General features: G+C 47.1%; 1 protein-coding gene across 1 annotated transcript in view; it reads left to right on the forward strand.

Moving 5' to 3' along the window:
- SLC7A10 (solute carrier family 7 member 10) overlaps positions 1–23135 on the forward strand; it is a 96527-nt gene that overhangs the window by 29514 nt on the left and 43878 nt on the right. Inside the window, exon 2 of the mRNA XM_082270414.1 lies at positions 20770–20974. Coding sequence (XP_082126540.1) covers positions 20770–20974 — 205 coding nt within the window. The remainder of the gene's footprint in view (positions 1–20769; positions 20975–23135) is intronic.

A 23135-nucleotide genomic window follows, 5' to 3' on the forward strand; every position in this document is an offset into this window, starting at 1 on the left:
TATCGGACTTCATTTAGAGAGCTGTTAAAAGTTGTACATTGCGTAATCCGCTTAGGCCTCCTAAGCCCAGGAAAAGCCCTTTAGGAATGTCAGACTTACGCTGCACAATGTGTGTTCAAGTTGTTACTTGCAAAAGTCAGACTCGGACACGATGGTGTTCTATAATACACCAGGTCACCTGAGGAGTCAGGACAAAGCTTATATCACCAATACCGATTTAATCCCAAAAACTGCTGAGGTGGAATGGTGGTCCTTCAGAGGGGTGACTGGAAAATGCAGGACAAATATCACAAGACCAGAGATTAAAAGCCCACCTCTAGCCAAAATGCCCAGTTAACCCTACCGATAATGGTATTTCTAGCAAACTTTCAGGACAGAAACACGAGAGCCTATTGCCTCTACAGGAAACACAAGTGGAGCAAGTGAAAAGCCCCTAGCACTCCCCTTGGGAAGATTGTTAGAAGTACCATTACCAGTAAGAATAACTGGGGATTTCGCCAATTATTTTCTTTGACAGCAACATGAGAGGTAGAGAAAGTTAAAAAAAAGCCTACCCCAGGGTGCAAAAACGGCCTGTACAACCTTTCTGCCAAACGTTAGGTCTTGTTGTGAAAGGACCTCACAATTCTCACCTTCCAGAGTTCTTTAAAACATTGTAACCATCTTGGGTAGATACATGGAGCCCGGCTTGAATGTAACCCTAATTGGGAAAATCATCAGATGGGTTCCCTAAAGGATAAGGCTTGTAGATCCCCCCCCCCCCAACTCTCACAACTCGTCTTGTTGACGTTGAACTGCTGCCACTTTGCAGATTTGTTCTACTAACTCGACCATTTTTGCTTTCCACAATGTTGCCAAGAATCTGCTAGAATGCATTTTTAATGAAGGAGGTACTTGCAACGCTTCTCTTTTTTTTTTTTTTTACATTCTTAAGTTTTTTTAAAACATTGTGACCATCTAAGGTAGAGATATGGTATTTCCCTTATGTATAGCTCTATCTGGGAAACTCATCAGGTGGGGTTCCTTCAGGTATAATGCATCCAATGAAAAAATGAATGACCGCACTTCCAAATGCTACGAGATCCTTAATGCAATAAAATCATCCAACAAACAGAATCAAGGAGAGTTCATGACACTTGTAGGAAGAGCATGGTTGACATGTTTCGCGAATCTAATCGTTTAATCATAACCAGGTTATAAACAGGTTATGATTAAGTGATTAGATTTGCGAAACATGTCGACCATGGTCTTCCGACAAGTATCATGAACTCTCCTTGATTCTGTTTGTTGGATGATTTTATTGCATTAAAGATCTCGTAGCATTTGAAAGTGTGGTCATTTGTTTTTTCATTGGATGCAATCACCGAACCATGGACTAGACCTGCACACCTTTGTCTACGAGCTTTCACTTATCACCTGGAGCAGCGTCATCTCCCTTTTGTGCTCTTTCAGGGATAAGGCTTGTGGATACCCAACTCTCACAACTCGTGTTGTTACGAAAGGTCCCCAACTCTATTGTTTGAGTTATCTGGACTAGATCAAAAAGCAACTTTGCAGATTTGTTCTACTGACCTTCCCACTTTTGCTTTCCACCATTTTGCCAAAGATCTATTAGAATGCACTTGTAATGAAGAAGGTACCTGCTATCCTTCTTCTTTACAGTACATACAAAAATAGAGTTTGAATTATTCCTCTAAATATGGTGCTTTTAGACGACTTTTCATAGGTACCCCAAACAAGATAGGAAGATGACTGGATCTTCTGAAGTCTCTTATCAAATGTAGGTATCTAGATAGATTATAGAAGTGCTCAAGCACTTCTCTTTCGGCAGAGCTGGTAAGATGGAAATCTTTCTCATCTTCCCGCTAGCACAGAGTGATAATGCTAATGTGCATGGGGTGATTAGGGTGTGCCCAGGCTCATCCAGCAAACCCTGTGCGCACACCTATGACACCTAGGGTGTTTCGGGTTGTTGCAGAAAGAAGGTTGCTGTTTCCTAGGTTTTATAAACTAGGTTTTATAAAACATTGTAACCACCTTGGGTAGAGATATGTGGTTTCGTGTGGATATAGCGCTATCTGGGGAAAATCATCAGATGGGGTTCTTTAAACAATATTGGATTGTATATGTAGGTATCTAAGTTGGCTATTATACTGTATATAGGTATCTAAGGAGGCGCATTTGGACATCTAAAGGATAGCAGCTCTCTTCCCTAGGATTGTTGCAGAAAAAAGTAGCACTATTTCCGGAGTTCTATAAAACATTGTGAACAACTTGGGCATATTCATAGGGTCTGACTGGAGTATAACCTCATACCTCCTAACTGTCCCTGGTTTGGAGTTTGACCAATCATTTTTTTTTTTATTCTTCATATAATGGGGGCATGGCAATGGGCGTGTCCTATGCCTACATACTTTTGCTAACAGATGTCCCTCTTTCCCATCTGAGAAAGTGGAGAGGCATGTAACCCTATCTGGGAAAATGATCAGATGGGGTTCCTTGAGGAAAAAAGACTTGTAGATCCCCAACTCTTGCAACTGTTGTTGTGACCTCCACTTCCTTCACAGTATTTAAAAAAGGTATCCTGACTAGATCACATAGATGCTTTGCAGATTTGTTTTTCTTGTGCGTCTGCAATTTCTGCCTACAATATTCCCAAAGATCTGGTAGAATGCGCTTTTAGCTAAGGAGGTACTTTCAATCCTTCTTATGGAAAAAATATTTGGCTTAATTGCTTTGTCTATCTGGCAATTGTGCTTCTAGAATCTTGTAAGTGGATCTTGACCTGAACCCCCCCCCTCCCCCATTCTGCTCCCCCCCATCTCCCCCCACGCTTACCTAAAGGTGGGATCTGCACATTTCAGATACTTACCCATCCAGATCCAGCATTGTCCCACTGAGATCCTCTCATGCCCAGCCACTGCTCTGTTCGGCACCGCCATATTCTTTCTGATGTCATCCAGAGGCCCGCCGGCTCTTCTGGATTCAGCGGCGGTCTTCCCAATGAAGCGCCGATAGGCTCCCTCCATTTCCTGAATGATAGGCTATGCCTCCTGGGATATGTGAAGTGCATGTCCTGGGAGGCACAGTGGGCAGTGTGGGCATCATTCGCCTAAGGTGAGTTATGTGCATGGGGAGGTGGGGTCGGACAGTTCTGCTTAAAAAAGGGTCCGTCTTCTGAAATCTCTAATGATATTTAGGTATCTAAGGAGGCATCTTTGGGCATCTAAATAATAGAAGCTCTCTTCCTTAGGTTTTCTCTGGTTGTTGCAGAAAAAGGGCAGCACAGTTTCCTGAGTTCTTTAAAACATTTTGACCAGCATGGATGGATACATACTGTAGGCTTTAGTATATCCCTATCTGGGAAACTCATCATATGGAGTTCCTTGATGGGAAAGGCTTGTAGATCTTAAACTCTCCAGGCTGTTATAATGACTAGAAGTAAAATCCTATATTTTAACAAATCAAGTATAGTATGGGGGGGGGGGGGCTGTTGGTGAGTCCATTCAGCTTTGACAAATCCGGGGGAACAATCTTTTCCTGAACTGGCATAGAACGTTTCCTGATTTGAGAGAAATCTTTTTATAAACAGATCTTCCGCAAGTTTAATGTCTAAAACATTGGTCTCCAAACTGCCGCCCCGGGGGCCGGATGTGGCCCTTTGCTTGCCTTTATTGGGTCCTTGGGACACTATTCCTCCCACTGATATAAAGCACTATTCTTTCTACACTAACAATGGGTATATTTCCTGTCACTGATACCAACAATGGGGCACTATTCCTACCACTGGCCCCAACAATGGGGCACTATTCTTTCCACTGGCCCCAACAATGGGGCATTCCTTCCACTGGCCCCAACAATGGGGCACTATTCCTTCCACTGGCCCCAACAATGGGGCACTATTCTTTCCACTACTACCAATGATGGGGCACTATTCATTGCTCTGATACCAACAAAATCTGTCCTGACTGGCAGGAGCCAGCAAGACTGGATCAACATCCATGGTAGTTCCGTAGGTTCTATTGGGCCACTAACAGCACTTTTTGTTCTCTTGGCAGCCCAAAAGAACACAACGTTCTCTTGGGCCACCAAGGAGCAATCAATATGAGTCTGCACTTGGACAGTTTCTGCAGCACTTGAAATATCAGTTAAAGAAAAGTAAAGGCATATCTGCGTTATAAATCCTAATCTCGGGAGAGGCGATCTATTCCTCACTTCTGCTTGTGTTTCTTGTAGGAGGAACTAATCATTTCTCATATTGCTGTCCTCAAGGATAACTTGGTAAACTGTTTTTTAATTTGTGGGGAGGGGGTTAAAACTTTTGTCAGGTACTGCTATCTGTGTCCCCCTACAGATTTTTCTGTGAGGTTTTACTGTATGAGGGAGATAGCTCTGTCAATTTTTTTTTTTTTTTTTTTTACTTTTTTTTTTTGCTTTTTCCAAAAAAAATAATAATAATAATAATGAGGCTTTAGTTGAAAGGAGCTTTAGTATCTCTCAAGAGCCATTTATAGACCGTTGCACCCATAAAGACCAATAAAATGCACCTTAATTTCACCTTTTCCTTTGACTCCAATGCATTTCACAGAAATGGCACAGTTTTTTCGAATTAACCACTTAAGCCCCGGAAGATTTTACCCCCTTCCTGACCAGGGCCTATTATGCGATTCGGCACTGCGTGACTTTAACGGACAATTGTGCGGTCGTGCGATGCTGTACCTAAACGAATTTGACGTCTTTTTTTTCCCACAAACAGAGCTTTCTTTTGGTGGTATTTGATCACCTGTGCAATTTTTTTGATCATGCGCTATAATCACAAAAAGAGTGACAATTTTGCAAAAATAACAATATTTTTCACATTTTCTATATGAAATTCCCCAAAAAAAATGTAAAAATCAAAATTTTTTTACATTTTTGGCCAATTTGTTTTCTGCTACCTATGTTTGGTAAAAAAAAATCACAATAAGCGTATTTTGATTGGTTTGCGCAACTAAGGGAAAGATTTGTCTTTTTTTTTTTTTTTTTTTTAACGAGTAATGGCGGCGATCTGCGATTTTTTTTTTTTTTTTTTTTTTTTTTTTGCGGGACTGCGACATTGCAGTGGACAGATCGGACCCTTGACTGACATTTGTGACACTTTTGGGGGTACCAGTGACATTACTACAGTAATCAGTGCTATACATATGCACTGTTACTGTAAAAATGACACTGGCAGGGAAGGGGTTAACTTTATTAGAGATGCCTATGTGTGTCCCTAGGGGCGTGCTTCTTACTGTGCAGGGATGTGGCTGTGTGTGTAACAGCACAGATCAACGGTCCTACATAGCAGGACCATTAGATCAGTGCTTTTACACAGGGAAGAATGACAGGCGGCTTTGTTTACACTAGCTGCCTGCCTTTGTCCCTTCACAGCGGACGATCGCGAGTGACAAGCGGACATCGGGCCCGCCGGTCACATGCACGGAGCTGTCCGTTGAACGAGCCGAGGCGGGAGCGTGCCTCCGGCTGCACCCGCCCGCCCGCTATTGGCTCCCAGGCTAGTAATGTACCGGTACGTCACTTTGCCTGGCCGGGGCTGACCGCCGCAGTATATGTACTTGCGGCGGTCGGCAACCGGTTAACCAATTTTTTTGCAGAAATTTCAAAAATTAAAACTTTCAATTTTGTCCATTCCTATCCTTACTGGACATGACCTAAGTGAGGTTTAGGATTTTATGGACAAAATTTGAAGGGTGTCAAATGTTTGCAGCAATGAGTGGAATGTACAGTGGTGGGTCTCCTGGAGAATCAACCGCAAATCATTTATTGAATCTAAGAACCTGCTGTGTGAAAGATATCAGAGTTGGTGAATGTAGCATTGACCTATGACCTACACATCCCTTACTAAGCTACCAATGGCAAAAGTGACTCAATCAGGTGAATGTGTTTTTATAAAAGCCACAGGCAGACCTTTTTACCCCATAGAAGGATAGGATGGTGCTTATGTGGGTCACCAATTAGGCTACCTGACTGTTGACCCAAATGAGCACTATTCTATGCTTTATTTTACAATCTGTTGTCCAGTATTCTCATTATATACTGTCAGCAGCCCGGAAGAAGGGTCTAGTATTGAGCCCCCGAAACAGGTTGGTATTTTCTTGTGACCTCCTGCCATGTGCAATAAAGATTTACTGGACTTACATTGTGTCTATGGCACTCTCATTCTAATCTCATTCCTTAGGCCACTCCAAGGGAATAGAGAGCTGCCTCTACACAGTTGTCACCGAAACACGTGTCCCAATTGGAAGACTTCCCCTCTATTCTTGTTCCAGTAAAAACTCATGTTTTGAGCGTTCCCTCAACTTCTAATCCCAATGACAATGGTCAAAAGTGACTATTGGTCAGTTGGACAAATATCCCTCTTGTTGGGGTTAAGCTGGCCATACATGGATCGAAATTTGGCCAGCTCAGCAGTGACCAGACTTATTTTGATCCATGTATGGGCTAGCTGTTTGTACACAAGTCAATCTACCGATCGACCTATGTAAAACTAGCCTGCTGGGTTTTTCCCGAACAGTCAGTGCCACCGTCTCATTGTATTCTGGCAGCAGGGAAGGCTCTCTTCCTTGTAGAATACTATAGCACAGCAAGGAAGGATTTCCCCAACCTCATCAAATGTGTGAATGGGAGAATCAGCTCTTTTTTTTTTTTTTTTTTGAACCGAAAAAAAATTAATCATCTATGGCCAGTCCTACTGACTGCATTAAAAGCCTAAATATGCAAGAAGAAAATTCCAATAGTAGAATATATATAGTCCAGAATAATTTTTTATTCAGACTCTAATATCATAATAATCAAAGACATTTATGAAGATTCAAGAGTGGCCCCGATCTTCCTCTTCCCAGGTCCCTCTTCTGTACTCCTGCCTTCCCCACTGCTGTTGAGTGCCCCCACAGCAAACAGCTTTCTGTGGGGGCACCTGAGCCGAGTCATAGTTCCCTGTATCCATTTAGACACAGGGCCGTGACTCAGCCCCAGCCCCTCTCTCTCTCTCCTGATTGGCTGACTGACTTTGACAGCAGCAGGAGCCAATGGCGCTGTCTCAGCCAATGAGGAGGGGAGTCCCGGGCAGTTGGGAAACTCCTGCAACATCGCTGGATACAGATGGGCTAAGTTGAGTATTAGGGGGGCTGCTGCACAAAGAAGATTTTTTTATCTTAATGCATAGATTGCACCTTTTGCCTTTACAATCCCTTTAAGACTTGCCTGAGGACACCTAACTCCTTAACAGATTCATGTACCTCACACCATACATCTACTTTCTACGATATAAAACCTGTCTGGGGTCCTAACCACTTTGTAACCTATCCAAAGATGTTTAACCTAACATCAGAGTCCCCACATCACATCAGAGGTTCCCCCTTCACATCAGAGGTCCCTCGTACACATCAGAGGTCCCTCGTACACATCAGAGGTCCCCCGTACACATCAGAGGTCCCCCGTACACATCAGAGGTCCCTCGTACACATCAGAGGTCCCTCGTACACATCAGAGGTCCCCCGTACACATCAGAGGTTCCTCCATCACATCAGAGGTTCCTCCATCACATCAGAGTTCCTACTTCACATCAGAGGTCCTACTTCACAAATTAGAGGTCCTCCTATCACATCAGAGGTCCTGCTTCACATCAGAGGTCCTCCTATCACATCAGAGGATCCCAAATTTCATCAAGGGTTCCCCCAACACATCAGAGATCCTACTTCACACCAGAGGTCCCCCAACACATCAGAGGTCCCCCATCACGCCAGAAGCCCCCCTTCACATCACAGGTACCCCCTTTACATCAGAGGTTCCCCCTTCACATCAGAGGTTCCCCCATCACATCAGAGGTTCCCCCATCACATCAGAGGTTCCCCCTTCACATCAGAGGTTCCCCCTTCACATCAGAGGTCCCCCCCTTCACATCAGAGGTCCTCCTATCACATCAGAGGTCCTACTTCACATCAGAGGTCCTACTTCACATCAGAGGTCCTACTTCACAAATTAGAGGTCCTCCTATCACATCAGAGGTCCTCTAATTACATCAAAGGTCCCCCCAACACACCAGAGGTCCTCCTATCACATCAGAGGTCCTCCTATCACACCAGAGGTCCTCCTATCACATCAGAGGTCCTCCTATCACATCAGAGGTTCCAAAATGACATCAAGGGTTCCCCCAATACTTCACACCAGAGGTCCCCCATCACACCAGAAGGCCCACTTCACATCACAGGTCCCCCCTTTACATCACAGGTTTCCCCATCACATCACAGGTTTCCCCATCACATCAGAAGGTCCCCCCTTCACATCAGAAGGTCCCCCCTTCACATCAGAGGTTCCCCCCTTCACATCAGAGGTTCCCCCATCACATCAGAGGTCCCATCTTCACATCAGAGTCCCCCTTTCACATCAGAGACCCTATCACAATTTAGGTCCCTCAACACGTCAGAATCCCTCATCACATCAAAGTCCCCCAATCACCACAGAGCCCCCCATCAGTCTCCCTATTACATCAGAGCCCCCCCCCCCGTCACGGATCATAGTCTAATTCAGGGCAAACTGAGTCTCATGCTTGCGGCATGGTTGAGAAACACTGCTTTAAGAAAAACAATTGTCCCATTGCTCCTGGTGGGTAATTTTTCAACCAAAAGAACATAGCACTCTAGCACTAGTATCCAATCTGTCACGCTTTTTCAGATAGGTGGAGCTGGGAACTTTTGGACCTGTGCATTCACAAGTATGGGATTAGGGGGGTTTCCCAGGATCTCGGGCTACCATAAAAATGTGCTGTTATCAGGATGATAATGACGGGCATAAGCGGGCTATGTTCCCTTTTTCTAAATAAAAGGGCAAACTGTCCTTTTTTCCTGGCTTTCACCTTTAAAGGGTTAACTAGTGTGCAATAGGGGGCGTGTCCGGATGTGAGCGAGACAGGACGTGTCTCGGCGGAGCTCCTGGTTCTATCCTGCCATTAATCCTTCCTGGCCGTTTTCCCCGGCTTGTAACCGCTCCTGTTCGGTGGGGGAACATCTGCCCATCCTGGGGATGCCTACATCGGCCTCCGGCACTCCCGGTAAGACCCGGAAGGATCAACGCCAGACCCGCTCCGCTCGCGGCCAGGCACAGAGCTCCGCCTCCGCCATCTTGGCGCCATTGCACACACCGCAGCGCGCATCGAGGGAGAGTGGGACCATGGAGCCGGAGCAGCGGGCGGACGGTTCTCCTCAGGTGCAGCCGGCTACGTCCCAGTCCTCTGTCACACAGCAGGAGGCAGATCAGCGGGCCATTACAGCTCCGATCCTGGCGGCCATCGATGACTGCAAGGCCTCCCTCATGGTGCGGATCGACCATCTGGCCTCGGAGTGCACCCTGATACGCCACGACCTCGATAAGGTGAGGGGCCGCATTGCTACTGCGGAGGGCCGCATCTCCAACGTGGAGGACAGCACGACCACCCATGCCGCCCAACTTGCGGAACTTCAGGGCCTGGTCAAGTCCCTGCAGCACCGTGCGGACGATGCTGAAGACCGCCAACGCCGCAATAATGTGAGAGTGGTGGGGCTCCCTGAAGGGGTGGAGGGGTCTAAACCGGCCATATTTGCGGAACAATTCTTTAAGGATCTGCTCGCCCTCACGGATCTCCCCCCCACATATGTTGTGGAGCGAGCCCATCGAGTTCCCCTGGGCGCTAGGCCGCCGGGGGCCCCGCCACGGCCCTTCCTGGTCAAATTCCTGAACTATCGGGATCGGGACATGCTCCTGGCCGAGGCCCGGAAGCATCAAGACCTACACTTTGAGAACACCCGGATCATGCTCTTCCCTGACTTTTCGGCTGAAACCCAGAGGAAACGCCGGTCGTTCACGGAAGTCCGTAAACGCCTCCGAGATAAGGAAATTAAATATAGCATGCTGTACCCCAGCGGGCTCCGGGTTCAATTTAACGGTTCCGTGAAATTTTTTGAATCCCCTCAAGAGGTCTCGGAGTGGATGGACGGTATTCGCTGATTCCCGGCTGCGGGCTGCTCTTCCTCACGGATCTGTCCCCTGCTTCCTGGAGTGCTGATGTCCCTTTGTGCGAGGTTTTCCCTTTTTCTTTTTTCCCCCCCGTTTTGTATCCCTTTTTTGGTCTCATGTGCTCCTGACTGCCCGGGGGCTCCGCTGGAGTCTCTACTACACTTATTTGGTTCCTGTCGAACTTTGTTTGCACTGTACAGCGTTCACTGACTCTCATGTTGGGAAGTTTGGGGCTTCAGGCCCGTGCCAGCTGGGTTTTGCCAGGATTTCCTGGCTTGTTTGATGTTGCTGGTACAAGGGCATTTGGGCAGTTTTTTTCTGGGCAGCTTTACCTCCTCCTGACTGTATGGATCCTCGGGGCCTGTTGGTCTCTGTGGTGCGCTGAATGTGACTCGGACAACTGGATTGTGGACTTCCTGGCCATCCCTGACTGTTTTTTTCATCCCCCTTTTGTTTTTATTTTTATTTTTATTTTTCCTTTTCTACATGCCCCCCATGGCTGATGTTTATAGATTCCTCTCATGGAATGTGAGGGGGCTTAATAGCAAGTATAAGCGGGCTGCTGTATTTCAATATCTTAAGCAACATAGACCACACGTGTTCCTCCTTCAGGAGACTCACCTGGATGGTAGTTTGGTCCGGGCACTTAGAAAACCCTGGATACAAAAGGCGTTTCACGCCACTCATTCCACCTATGCACGGGGGGTCTCGATCCTGATTAGTAAAGCGATTCCTTGCTCCATCCACCAGGTGGTCTCCGACCCGGAGGGACGCTATGTGGCTTTAGTCGTTACTTTATATTCTCTCAAACTGCTTCTGATTAATGTCTATGTGCCTCCACCCTTTAGGGTGCAACTACTGTATGACCTTATGCACAAACTTTCTGATCATGTTTCATTGCCAGTACTTTTGATGGGGGATTTTAATGCTATTCTGGATAGTGGGTTGGATACTTCCAACTCCAGTCGGCCGGCCTCGCTTGACCTCTTGGCCTGGGCATCTGCTTTGGGCCTGGTGGAACTCTGGCGTTGGAGGCATCCTGATGATCGGTGTTATTCTCATCTTTCCGCCTCGCATCGTTCTGCGGCCCGCATTGACCTGGCTTTTGGGAACGCTCGTCTGCAATCCCTCCTTTCTACTGCTGACTATCTGGCCGGGGGGGTGTCTGATCATAACCCGCTTCTCTTGACAGTGCACCTCCAGGTGGAGGCTAGAGAGCGGGGCTGGAGGCTGTCCTCTGGATGGCTCCAAAATGAGCAGATTACCTCCCGGTTGGAGAAGGTTATCCAGACGTATTGGGAGAGCAACGAGGGTTCTGCGGAACCTGGGATGGTGTGGGAGGCATTTAAGGCGGTGGCCAGGGGTGAATGTATAGCCGGTATTAAGTCTGCTAGGAAGGATCATAACAGTACGATGGTGTCCCTACAGGAGGAGGAGAGAGAGCGGGCGAGAGAACATGCGGAGTCGGCCTCTGATTCCACTTACATTTCTTTAATGGAGGCGTGGCGCGCTCTCTCTCTTCACTTCTCTGACCTCGCCCACACCGAGGCCTCACATGTGCGGGCTTCGGTGTTTGCGCAGGGGGACAAGAACGGCAAGCTTTTGGCGAGGCTGGTGGCGGATCAAAAGGCCCCGATTAATGTTCCGCTTCTCAGGAGCTCGGGGGGTGACCTCTTGACGGACCCCGCGGACATACTGGCTGAGTTCAGGAGGTACTTTGAGACCTTGTATACCCCTGCCACTGACTACGACCACACTGCCATGGACTTGCTCCTTCAAGGTCTCGACCTCCCCACACTGACTGCTGACGACAGCGCCCTTTTGGACGCCCCTATTACCCCTTTGGAGGTGGAAAAGGCTATTGCCGCATTTCCTCCGCATAAGGCCCCGGGTCCGGATGGGTTCCCCGCAGATTTTTATAAATCATTTGCTGAGCAGCTGGCTCCACGCCTTAGTAGTCTATTTCAATATTGTTTGGAGGAGAAAGCTCTTCCCCCTTCCATGCTCGATGCCACCATGGTGTTGTTGCTGAAACCAGGTAAGGACCCTGTGGAGTGCTCCTCCTATAGGCCCATAGCCCTTTTAAATGCAGACCTGAAGGTCCTTTCCAAAATTCTGGCGTCCCGGCTGGCGGGGGTCATCCATACATTGGTTGACCCGGACCAGACGGGTTTTATGCCTGGGAAGTCGGTGGATACCAATATCAGACGCCTCTTTACCCATCTTCAGCTACCCGCTGCTGACTATCCGCAGCGGATTGTGGTCTCTATTGATATTGAAAAGGCTTTTGACTCGGTCGACTGGTCGTACATGCATAAAGTGCTGGAGCTGATGGGCTTCGGCCCTACGTTCCGGCTGTGGGTTAAACTACTATACTCCTCTCCTCGTACGGCCATTCGGCTGGGTCTGGCCAAATCTGAGTACTTTGGGGTGGGGCGGGGTACCCGACAGGGTTGCCCCCTCTCTCCCTTTTTGTTTGCCCTCACGATTGAACCGGTGGCCACCGCTCTCAGGACTTCCAATGCCTTTGATGCCATTCAGGTGGGATCCATTAGGGAATGCGTGGCTCTGTATGCTGACGATATGCTGCTCTTCCTTAGAGACTCGGGTCCCTCCCTACGGGCGGTTTTACGCATCCTGGACACTTTCGGCTCCTACTCCGGGCTCCGGGTGAATTGGGGGAAATCTTCCGTACTATCCCTTACTGGGGCGCCGGTGGCGGTCTCCTCTGCTGATCCTCCCCTATGTTGGGTGGACTCCTTCACGTACCTGGGGGTTAAAGTCACGCGGTGCCCGGGGGATTATTACTCCCTGAATCTCCTCCCGCTTGTGCCTAGGCTACAACGGCTGGTACAGGTGTGGAGGAGGCTCCCGCTCTCGTTGCTTGGGCGTATTGCCTTATTGAAGATGAAGTTTCTTCCCGTGGTATTGTATTTTTTGAGGCACTCCCCTACCTGGGTCCCTCGAGCCTTTTTTCGCAAGTTGGATGGCATCATCGGATCCTTTTTGTGGTCTCCGGGGCCCCCTAGGATAGGCCTGCGGGCCCTCCAGGAGCCCAAGGCCAGTGGTGGGCTTGCTCTTCCTGATTGGCATAAATATTACCTAGCTGGGCAGATGGTATTTGCGAGACGTTGGTTGAGGGCGGATGCGGAGGATTCGGCTACGGTTCTGGAGGCTGCGCACCTGGGGTCCTATGAGAGTTTACGCCTGGCATTATTTCGAGGGGTGAGCACCGATCTGCCGTTGACCGACTCCATGAAGGCTACGATCAAGGCGTGGGGCCAGACGGTGAAGCTGGCGTGCCCTAGTTACCTTGGTTTCTCACCTTCTACCCCCTTGTGGATGAATCCCAGACTTCCCCATTTTTACCACCTCCCGGACCCTGGGGTATGGGCTGCTGTTGGTATAAAGACGTTGGGGGACGTTACCACCGAGGGTGCACTAGTCCCCTTTGACACCTTACGTTCCCGACATGACTTACCCACGACTTATTTCTTCCGTTTCTTACAACTGCGGCACGCTTTCCAGAGTCAGTTTGCAGATCTCCGGATCGAGCCAGTGCCGTCGGACCTGGAATTGATGTTGACTAACCCTGACCTTAGTAAAACACTGTCTACTGTCTACAAGGAACTGTTCCGCCTCACCCCTCCGGGGATTGTGCGCTGCAAGCAGCGCTGGACGGAAGATATTCCTGACTTGCAGGGGGACGACTGGGATGACCTGTGGACAGATCCCTTTAAACACCTGGTGGCGGCTAGAGATAAGTTCATCCAATTTAAATTTCTCCACAGAGTGTATTATACGCCTGCCCGCCTGGCCAGGATCTTTCCGTCGGTGTCCGCTGAGTGTTGGCGATGTTCGGCTGCCCCAGCGGATGCCCGACATGTATTTTGGGACTGTGCTCTGGTTCAGCGCTACTGGTCGGAGGTCGTCTCCTGCCTTGGAAGGGTGCTTATGACTCCGGTTCCGCTGACCCAGAGCGTCTGTCTCCTGGGCCTGGTGGAGGAGGTGGTCCCCTCGGTGGCTCATAGGACGCTGTTGATTATACTACTGTTTTATGCCAAGAAGGCCATCCTACTACACTGGAGAAAAGTGTCACCCCCTTCGATACCCTTCTGGAAGGGGCTGGTGAACGCTGTTTTACCTTTGTATAAAGCCACTTACGAGTCCCGTGGTTGTCTCCGAAAGTTCGAGAAGGTGTGGAAGGCATGGGTGGAATCCACTGAGACGGCGGGCTAATTGTGAATGGGAAGTGTCTGTATCTTATGGTTTATTTGGGCCCGCACTCTCACTGGTTCTTTTCTTTCAGTCAGGAAACCTCTGCTATTTTTGACCTGTAACTTTGTGTTCTGATCCAGTTGTCATATATATTTTTTTGTCCTGTACCCCTGGGCCTGGGGGGGGCGGTCTGGACGGGTTCTGCTGTCCCGGCCGCCCCCGGCCCCCCCTATGTTTTACTCGGTTCTATAGGTAAGCTGCCAGGGTTGGGAGGGTGGGGGGGAGGGTTGGGTAGGGTTGTTGTGCCGTCCCGCCATGTTAGGGACTGGTGTTTGTCACTGTCTGTATTTTTTTCTTGTTATAAAACAATAAAAAGAATTTTTCAAAAAAAAAAAACTAGTGTGCAATAGGTCTGCTAATTTTTGGCTGACTCTCCGCTAACACAAGTGTGAAAATCCGCCTGCTTTTCTGCATGCCAAGCAAGCAAAGCTTGAAAAAAAAGAAGAGGGGGGGGGGTCATAGCTTCTCAAGGTGGTTGCCTGGGGGAAGAAGAAGGCACTGAACGTGTTAGTTTGACCCCTTGCCACCGAGCTAAAAGCCTTTTGCCCGGATAATAAAGAGGTTCTGCTGTGTCCCAATGAGATTTCCTTCCAGCCAGGAACCTCGGAGCAGATTACACAATTCAGCTGCCTTCGAAGATAGCCGCCCTTTGTTCCGTGTGCGCCGGAGACACTTTGACAAATTCACATTGTGACTGTGTATCGAGCTGGCCTTTCCCGTGTAAGTCATTTGCATGGGCGATGTTCAAGCAACAGAATGTGCCCACAGTGGGGGCGTCACTTCCAACTTGAGTTTGCAGGCCGCTTCCGCTCGGCGTACCTCGTGAGTGCTGACCCTGTTAGGCTGCATGGCTGAAAGGTGCAAAGAATTTCAGAATAAACAACACTAATAATCCCAAAGGGAAATTATTAGGATACAGAGTGAAATGTTTTTCGAAGGCTGGATAAGCTCAATACATTTTTGTTCAGGTTTGCCTGGGCACACCCTTATCACCCTGTGTAATGCAAATTCCCCCTGCTGAATGCACACCCCTTCAGAAAGGAACTGGGGAATCTCTGTCCTCAGTCCCTTTCTCTGCTATTTCACCAAAACCCCCAATGAGGTTCCGGTTCCTAACAAATTATATAAAAATAATAAAAACAAAATTATAAAGAAATAATAAAAAAAAAAGAAGAAGAAGAAAGAAATTGTAAAAAATAACAAGAGAAAATAACAAAAATAAAAAACTACTGACACCATCATCTGCCCTACTGACACCGTCGTCTGCCCTACTGACACCGTCGTCTGCCCTACTGACACCGTCGTCTGCCCTACTGACACCGTCCTCTGCCCTACTGACACCAATCTCTGCCCTACTGACACCAGCCTCTAAGTCAGCCTTTTTCAACCAGGGCGCCCGAGCACACTAGTGTGCCTGAGGTTTCTTCAGGGGTGCCTTAGCAAAATGCCCCAAAAATTGTATACAAGGCAGTGGGTGGATAATGCCTGTTTAGTTACACAATGTCACAGATTTCATTGTGCACTGTTACGACCCTCTAGCTGCCGCCCTGCTAATGACATAATCAGTTGATAGGGAGGATGTCAGTCGCCTATGTAGCATACTTGTTTGACCCTTCTCTGCTTCTTTCCAAAAAATTTGGGCTCACATTAGCTGAGAGATGGAGAAAAACTGAGGAAAAAGAGAAACATTGGAATACTAGTCAGTACCAACTTGTACCTCTAACGTTGGGCCTCCTACGTGTGTGTGTGTGTTGCTGCATTATGTAAAACTATAATAATAGATTCCACATTTTAGAATGCGATGCCTCAAAACTGTCCATAATTTTAAAGGGTGCCTCGAGACAGTCCATAATTTGGGGGTGTGCCTCGACTGAAAAAGGTTGAGAAACACTGCTCTAAGTTACTGACTTGTCCACTGCTCTTACTGACATGTCCACTGCTCTGCTGACACATCCACTGCTCTGCTGACACTATCCACTGCCCTACTGACACCAGCCTCTGCTTTACTGACATGTCCACTGCTCTTACTGACATGTCCACTGCTCTTACTGACACGTCCACTGCTCTGCTGACATCATCCACTGTCCTACTGACACCAGCCTCTGCTCTACTGACACATCCACTACTCTTACTGACACTATCCACTGCTCTGCTGACACCATCCACTGTCCTACTGACACCAGCCTCTGCTCTTACTGACACGTCGTCCGCTGCTCTGCTGACACTATCCACTGCCCTACTGACACCAGCCTCTGCTCTACTGACACGTCTTCTGCTCTTACTGACATGTCCACTGCTCTGCTGACACTGTCCTCCGTTCTGCTGACACCGTCAGGCAAATACCATTCATTTTACAACTCAGTTTCACAACCGACACAAACACATAGAACACATTATGCGTAAGCATTGGTCCATATCACAGCAGGACCCTCATTTGAAAAATAGTATCTACACAAAACCTAGATTCTCATATAGAAAAGCTCCCAATATTAAAAGTAAGTTAGCACCCAGTAAGCTAAGAACCAACAAATACATATCACCCTCACTAAAAAAAAATTCTATCATTGGGATGTATCAATGCAAAAAACCCTATGCCTTACCTGCAGCTTTGTCTGTCTTGGACAAAAAGAATTTACTGTAAAAGGAAAAACATATCCTATAAAAGAATTCTACACCTGTTCCACTGAACATGTAGTATATTGTCTATCCTGCCCTTGTGGCCTACACTATGTAGGCCGTGCCATACGGACGCTAAGAAAACAGTTTGGGGAACAACGCCGGGCCATTGAGGCCGGTAAAGACGAACATAGCGTCCCCAGACACTTTGCCAAACACCACGAGAAATCCACTTCTGGCTTGAAGGTATGGGTCATTAAATCCATTCCCCCCACTTTCTCTGAGGCGGAGAGGTTTGTGTGTCTTTGCCGCAGAGAAACTTATTGGATTTATGCCCTTGATGCTCTGTCACCTGGAGGCATAAATGAAGAACTAGAAGTTAATAGTGTACTGCAGACTATCTTAATTTTAAATCTATTTATTTATTTTTATTTTTTGAAATCCAGCAGCCCTGTTTTTTTTTTTCTTTATACAATTTTACATAACATATATGTATATTATTTTTATATTTTCAATGCATAATTACTGGTCTTATTTATGCTTGTAGCACTCCTTATTGTCATTGTTCCATATGACTGATTTATGTATATGCATACCGATGTGTAAACCCAGTCCCTACCCCCCCCCCCAGTCCCCCCCTTCCTCTTGTTGCTGTTTTGTTGTTTGAAATAGCACATATAGTTAATTGGCCCCTCCCATCCCCGGCCCATCTGCTCATATATATATATATACACACATAGATCTTCAGTGGGTGGAGGTCTGATGAAGGATCTGCGCATGCTACAAAACATGTAACCTGCCATCCACATGCAGATGCGTGCTGCTTGCGTCTCAAGCCTGGTTGCCAGAAGTTTGCGCCCTGGGTAGTGCATGCCCACACAGGAAGCAGCGTCATGGACATCTGCTCATCCGAGCATTGGCTCCCCTGATCCCGGACGGTATCACTGATTTACCCCTGCTCCCCTTCTACCTGTTATGGCTTACATCCTGTAAGTGTTTTTTACCCTTCATTCCTGAATAAATGTACGATACTGCACTTAGAGGCGCCTTGTTTTCTTTTACCTTTTCACAGAGCTGCTTCTTCTCCCAAGTGCTGCCTGGGTGTAGGTATCCACACACTGTCCACTCAGATCCAGGTCTTCACCCTACAGAAGCGCCCACATACATTTCTTCTTTATCTGCTGACACCGTCCACTGCTCTGCTGACACCGTCCACTCCTCTGCTGACACCATCCACTGCTCTGCTGAAACCGTCCACTGCTCTGCTGACACCGTCCACTGCTCTGCTGATACTGTCCACTGCTGCCACAGCCTCAGCAGTACATGAATTGGAAGTGCTCTGTGCTAAATGGCCTCCTGTTCATTCACCAACTGAAGTATAGTAAACAGTTTACTATGCTTCAGTTATGAAGTGAGCGAGCTGTGTTCATTTTTAAAAAGGAAGGGGTTGGGGAATTACATATTTACTAGCCCCTTCCTCCACTCTCCATCCTGAAACATCCCCCGCAGCAGCCAGTGGAGAGGAGAAGAGGGAAGCCAGCAGCACTGCGGGGCAGTAGGGGGATTCGGCACCGCATGCAGTGCTTAGGGTGTGCCCAGGCACACCCCCTGTGTACATCTATGCTGACATGTTTGAAATATATTCCTGCAGAATTGTATAGTTACTGACTGGTCTACTTTAACCACTTGCCGACCACCTAACCACATAAAAGGTGGGTTGTAACATCCAGTCACACAAATGCATCCACAGCAGCCTGAGGTTGTGTGCTGAGAGTATGTACACTTCAGGTTCCCAGCACGCTAACCGAGTTGTCAATAGCTCCCAATCACAGCTTCTGATCAGGAGCCTGCAGGATAAGCTCCCAATCATGTTATCTCTGTGAGAGCCAATCGCACAACAGAGAAGCTGCCTAAAGGACCCCTGGGAGAGGCATTAAGGCATAGCTCCCAACTGTCCCTGATTTCAAGGGACTGTCCCTGTCCCTCTTTCCTCCTCATTTGTCCCTCATTTTGGTCTGATCTATAAGGGGTTAAACAGACAAGGAGGCAGTAATACCTAGGAAAACTTTATTGTGAATGACACTCCCGCTGCACACGGAACAGCAGAGGTTAGTGCACATGCAATGGCTTTTGGTGCGTTGAAAAAAGAAGTCCTGTCCATTAATTGGTCCCTTGAAGTGCAGTTGTGGTCCTTTCTTAAAAATCAGGCTGCTTTAAAGTGAACCTGCTCCCAGACCATGCACACTAAAGTATTCTCATATTCAGAAGCAACAGTAAAAGCACTTTAAAACCTACTCTCATTCACCTCTGTAGCTATAGAGGAGGAGAAAATAATCTTCAAAGTTCAGAGGCAGTTTAAAATTGTTCCATCAGAATCTGATTTAGTAAACACATAGCAGATGTTGTTAGAAATGAACTAAAATTGACTTCAGAGACCTTATTGTGACCTCAGAGAAAATTTTAGAATGAATTACTTCACATTGTAAGCAGCTAGAGAGGTCAGGGGGTGACTTATTTTAAAGCTCTTTTACTGCTTGTTTAAATGATGTAAATACTTTACCAAAAATAAACCAAGTCCCATAGGTTGGACCCTGTAGACGAGGAGAATGGGGATTTTAATGTGCCCAAAGACTAACAGTTAGACAAAATACAAATGAAAAATATAAATTTTATTAAAGACACTATAGTAAAAACAACATATAAGAATACAATATCTGAAAGGTGTATTACAGCACAGTCTACAATCCAATGGATCGACGCATTTCACCCACAATCAGGGCTTCTTCAGGATCCAGATGTGTAGCAGGCTTTCTCAAAAAGTATATATACACCCTTAATAAAAAATATACCAGACTATAATTTGTCGGCCATGCCACAGAGCCTATAATGGTGTACTCAACAGTGTGTACGCAGGAAAAGGGAGCTCACAGGCCCCCAAACAAAGGTAAGTGCAATTCAACTACAAGTGCAAAGACCACAGGATTTAATAAAACATATAGCTACCAAATATCATTTGTGGTTTAAAGCTAGATGTCCAATAAGGAGAAATTATTCATGGCATTATAGGCAGGAGTCACATTATGCAGCGTCCATACTGACAACAGGCTGGCCGAGAGTTTATTGGGGATTGTGCCGGTACTTTTTTGGATAGATAATTACTCTCCACCCAATTTCCACATATGTAAATACTTTAACCCCTTTCTGATGCCTCCTGGGGGCTCTTTAAGTTGGCTTTAATACCCAGGTATCACCCATATGCATCCACACCATATGTGTGCATATGTGTTAATGCTGGAAGGTGGAGTTTCTGATCATGTGACCACTGTGATTGGCTGTCACATAAACGGAAGCCCATCCCACCAATGCTCCCCATTGTAAATGGGGACAGGGAACAGTTGGTGACAGCTTGGTCAGTATAATATGTGTGTGTGTTACATCAATGAAAGTTAATGTCCATTCTCTGGGAACAGGTGCACTTTAAGGCAGTGCACGTGGCTTCCATCCAATTTGTGACATCACAGCTGGGTAAAATTATTAGTATGTAATCCGTGACTGGCTAGGGCAGCGTTTCTCAACTCCGGTCCTCAGGGCACACTAACAGGCCAGATTTTAAGTATTAACTTGGGGAGATGCAGACTAGAATACTGCAATCACTGAGCAGCAAATTATATCACCTATGATATATTTCAGGTTTCTTGCAAACCTGGCCTGTTAGTGTGCCCTGAGGACTGGAGTTGAGAAACCCTGGGCTAGGGGACCAGGACTAGTGTGAAGGGTGTGATGTTTCCTGTAAACTGCTGACACGCATTCTAACTATTGTATATGTCTGTCTCCCTCCTGCAGGTAACATTATAGGCTCCGGTATCTTCATCTCCCCAAAGGGTGTCCTGGAACACAGCGGGTCTGTGGGCTTGGCATTAATCATCTGGGTCCTCGGGGGCGGGGTCTCTGCCCTTGGCTCCATGTGTTATGCTGAACTTGGAGTCACAATTCCTAAATCTGGAGGGGATTATTCATATGTCACTGAGATTTTTGGTGGGTTAACAGGGTAAGTAATACACAATCTGTATCTGTTGTTCTGAACATGCATTGCCTCCCTCTAGGGCTGGGTCTGTTTTATCATCTTTATGAATGCAAGAATGGGCATTAGCCTACGATATGTGGATGCAGGTAGGTATTTATTCCTTGCATTGCTCCAACAATGCATGCAGTATATGAACGGTCCTGAACTGCTCAGATCATTACACCCTTTCAAGCCCAACATTTAGGGGGTGGGGGTTCTGCCAGGTGGTAAAAACTAAGCTAAGAGCCAACTGTTCATTTTACTAGTTGCCTGAAAACATCCTTATGCATTAGCCGTGGCTTTTGCCATGAAATGTAAGTTCTGGATGGTAGGGATGGTAGCTTTTTCCAGCTCAGTTTATCACATATGCCCTGATATTCAAAGGGAACCCAGTGAACCCCAAAACAAAATTGTTGCGACCTTCTGTCTTGTACAATATTGCTGGAGTTGCATTATAGAACTTACATCATATCTTTGGCACCCTCATCCTTCTCACGCTCCCTAGATTACTTAAGGAACCCCCACCAGATGGGTCCCAGGGTGAGGATACCCCAGGCAGGGATCCCCTGACCTCAGCTGAGGATACCCCGGCAGACCTGCCTCTAAAATCTGGATTGAAGGTCTTGTCCCTCCTCTTTTGGGTCCAGCGCTCTATTAACAAGCTGATTTACTGTACTTATGGAAGCCATTGTGTTCCCAGAGGTTTAGGGTAGGCTGCTAGGTAAACTTAGTTTTGCTCTGCTGTAATCACTGGAGCAGGGGGGTTGATTGGTTAGGGCTGCTCAGGTTTTCACAGGCTTCTGCTCTGCTACTTCCCCCTGTATTATGGAGATTTCCTAGAACAAAGTGGGAGGGCTACAACACAAATATTTATTGAACTTCGGCCAATCTCTGTGGAACTAGCTAATCACTAATAGGGAGGACTCAGGAGGTAGGAGGGGCCGAACTTGACTTTTATAGGAAAAGTCAAGATTGGCATATTATTTCAACTGTTTTATTCCTGAATCTACTGATCATTTTACCATGCAGTTTTCTTTAAAGAAGTCCAAGACAGGCTTACTTTAAGGAAGGGGTCTCCAAACTGTGGCCCGTAGGCTGGATGTGACCCTTTGCTTGCCTTTATCCGGCCCTTGGGGCACTTTTCCTTCTACTAATACAAGGCACTATTCCTCCCACACCAATGATAGGGTACTTTTCCTCCCACTGACACCAATGATGGGGTACTTTTTGTCCCACTGGCGGCAGAGATGGGGCACTATTCCTCCCACTGACACCAGTGATAGGGAAAAGTTCCTCCCACTGACTCCAATTATTGGGTACTTTTTCTCCCACTGACACCAGAGAAAGGGCACTATTCTTTCCACTGATATCATTTTTGGGGCACTATCTATTCCTCCCACTGACACCAGTGATGGGGCACTATTCCTCCCACTGACACCAGTGATGGGGCACTATTCCTCCCACTGACACCAGTGATGGGGCACTATTCCTCCCACTGACACCAGTGATAGGGCATAGTTCCTCCCACTGACACCAATGATTGAGTAATTTTCCTCCCACTGACACCAGTGATGGGGCACTATTCCTCCCACTGACACCAGTGATAGGGCATAGTTCCTCCCACTGATACCAATGATTGAGTACTTTTCCTCCCACTGACACCAGAGATGGGACACTATTCTTTCCACTATTACCAGTTATGGGGCACTATTCTTTCCACTAACACCAGTTATGGGGCACTGTCTATTCCTCCCACTGACACCAATTACGGGGCACTATTCCTCCCACTGACACCAGTAATTGGGGCATTGGTCCTTCCACTGACACCAATGAAGGGGCATTATTTCTTCCACTGACACCAATGGTGGCATTTTTTTCACCAAGCTTATGGCATTGTTTACTCCCACTGAGACCAGGGACTTTCTAAGCCCACTGATCACAGTCTGGTCCCCCTAAGGCTTGAAGGGCAGTAAACTGGCCCTTTGTTTTGAAAGTTTAGAGACCCCTGCTTTAACGCATGCAAAATATCACATAAGGCATGCTAAAATGGCGTGCAATATTATTAAAAGAAAAGCCACTTTAGCATGCCTGAAAGGGTCATTAATTTCTTAGCATGTATGCAAAAAAATATATCTGATGCTGAGTC

Source organism: Pelophylax lessonae (genome assembly GCF_965119305.1).
Source record: "Pelophylax lessonae genome assembly, chromosome: 10".
NCBI classification, from domain to species: Eukaryota; Metazoa; Chordata; class Amphibia; order Anura; family Ranidae; genus Pelophylax; species Pelophylax lessonae.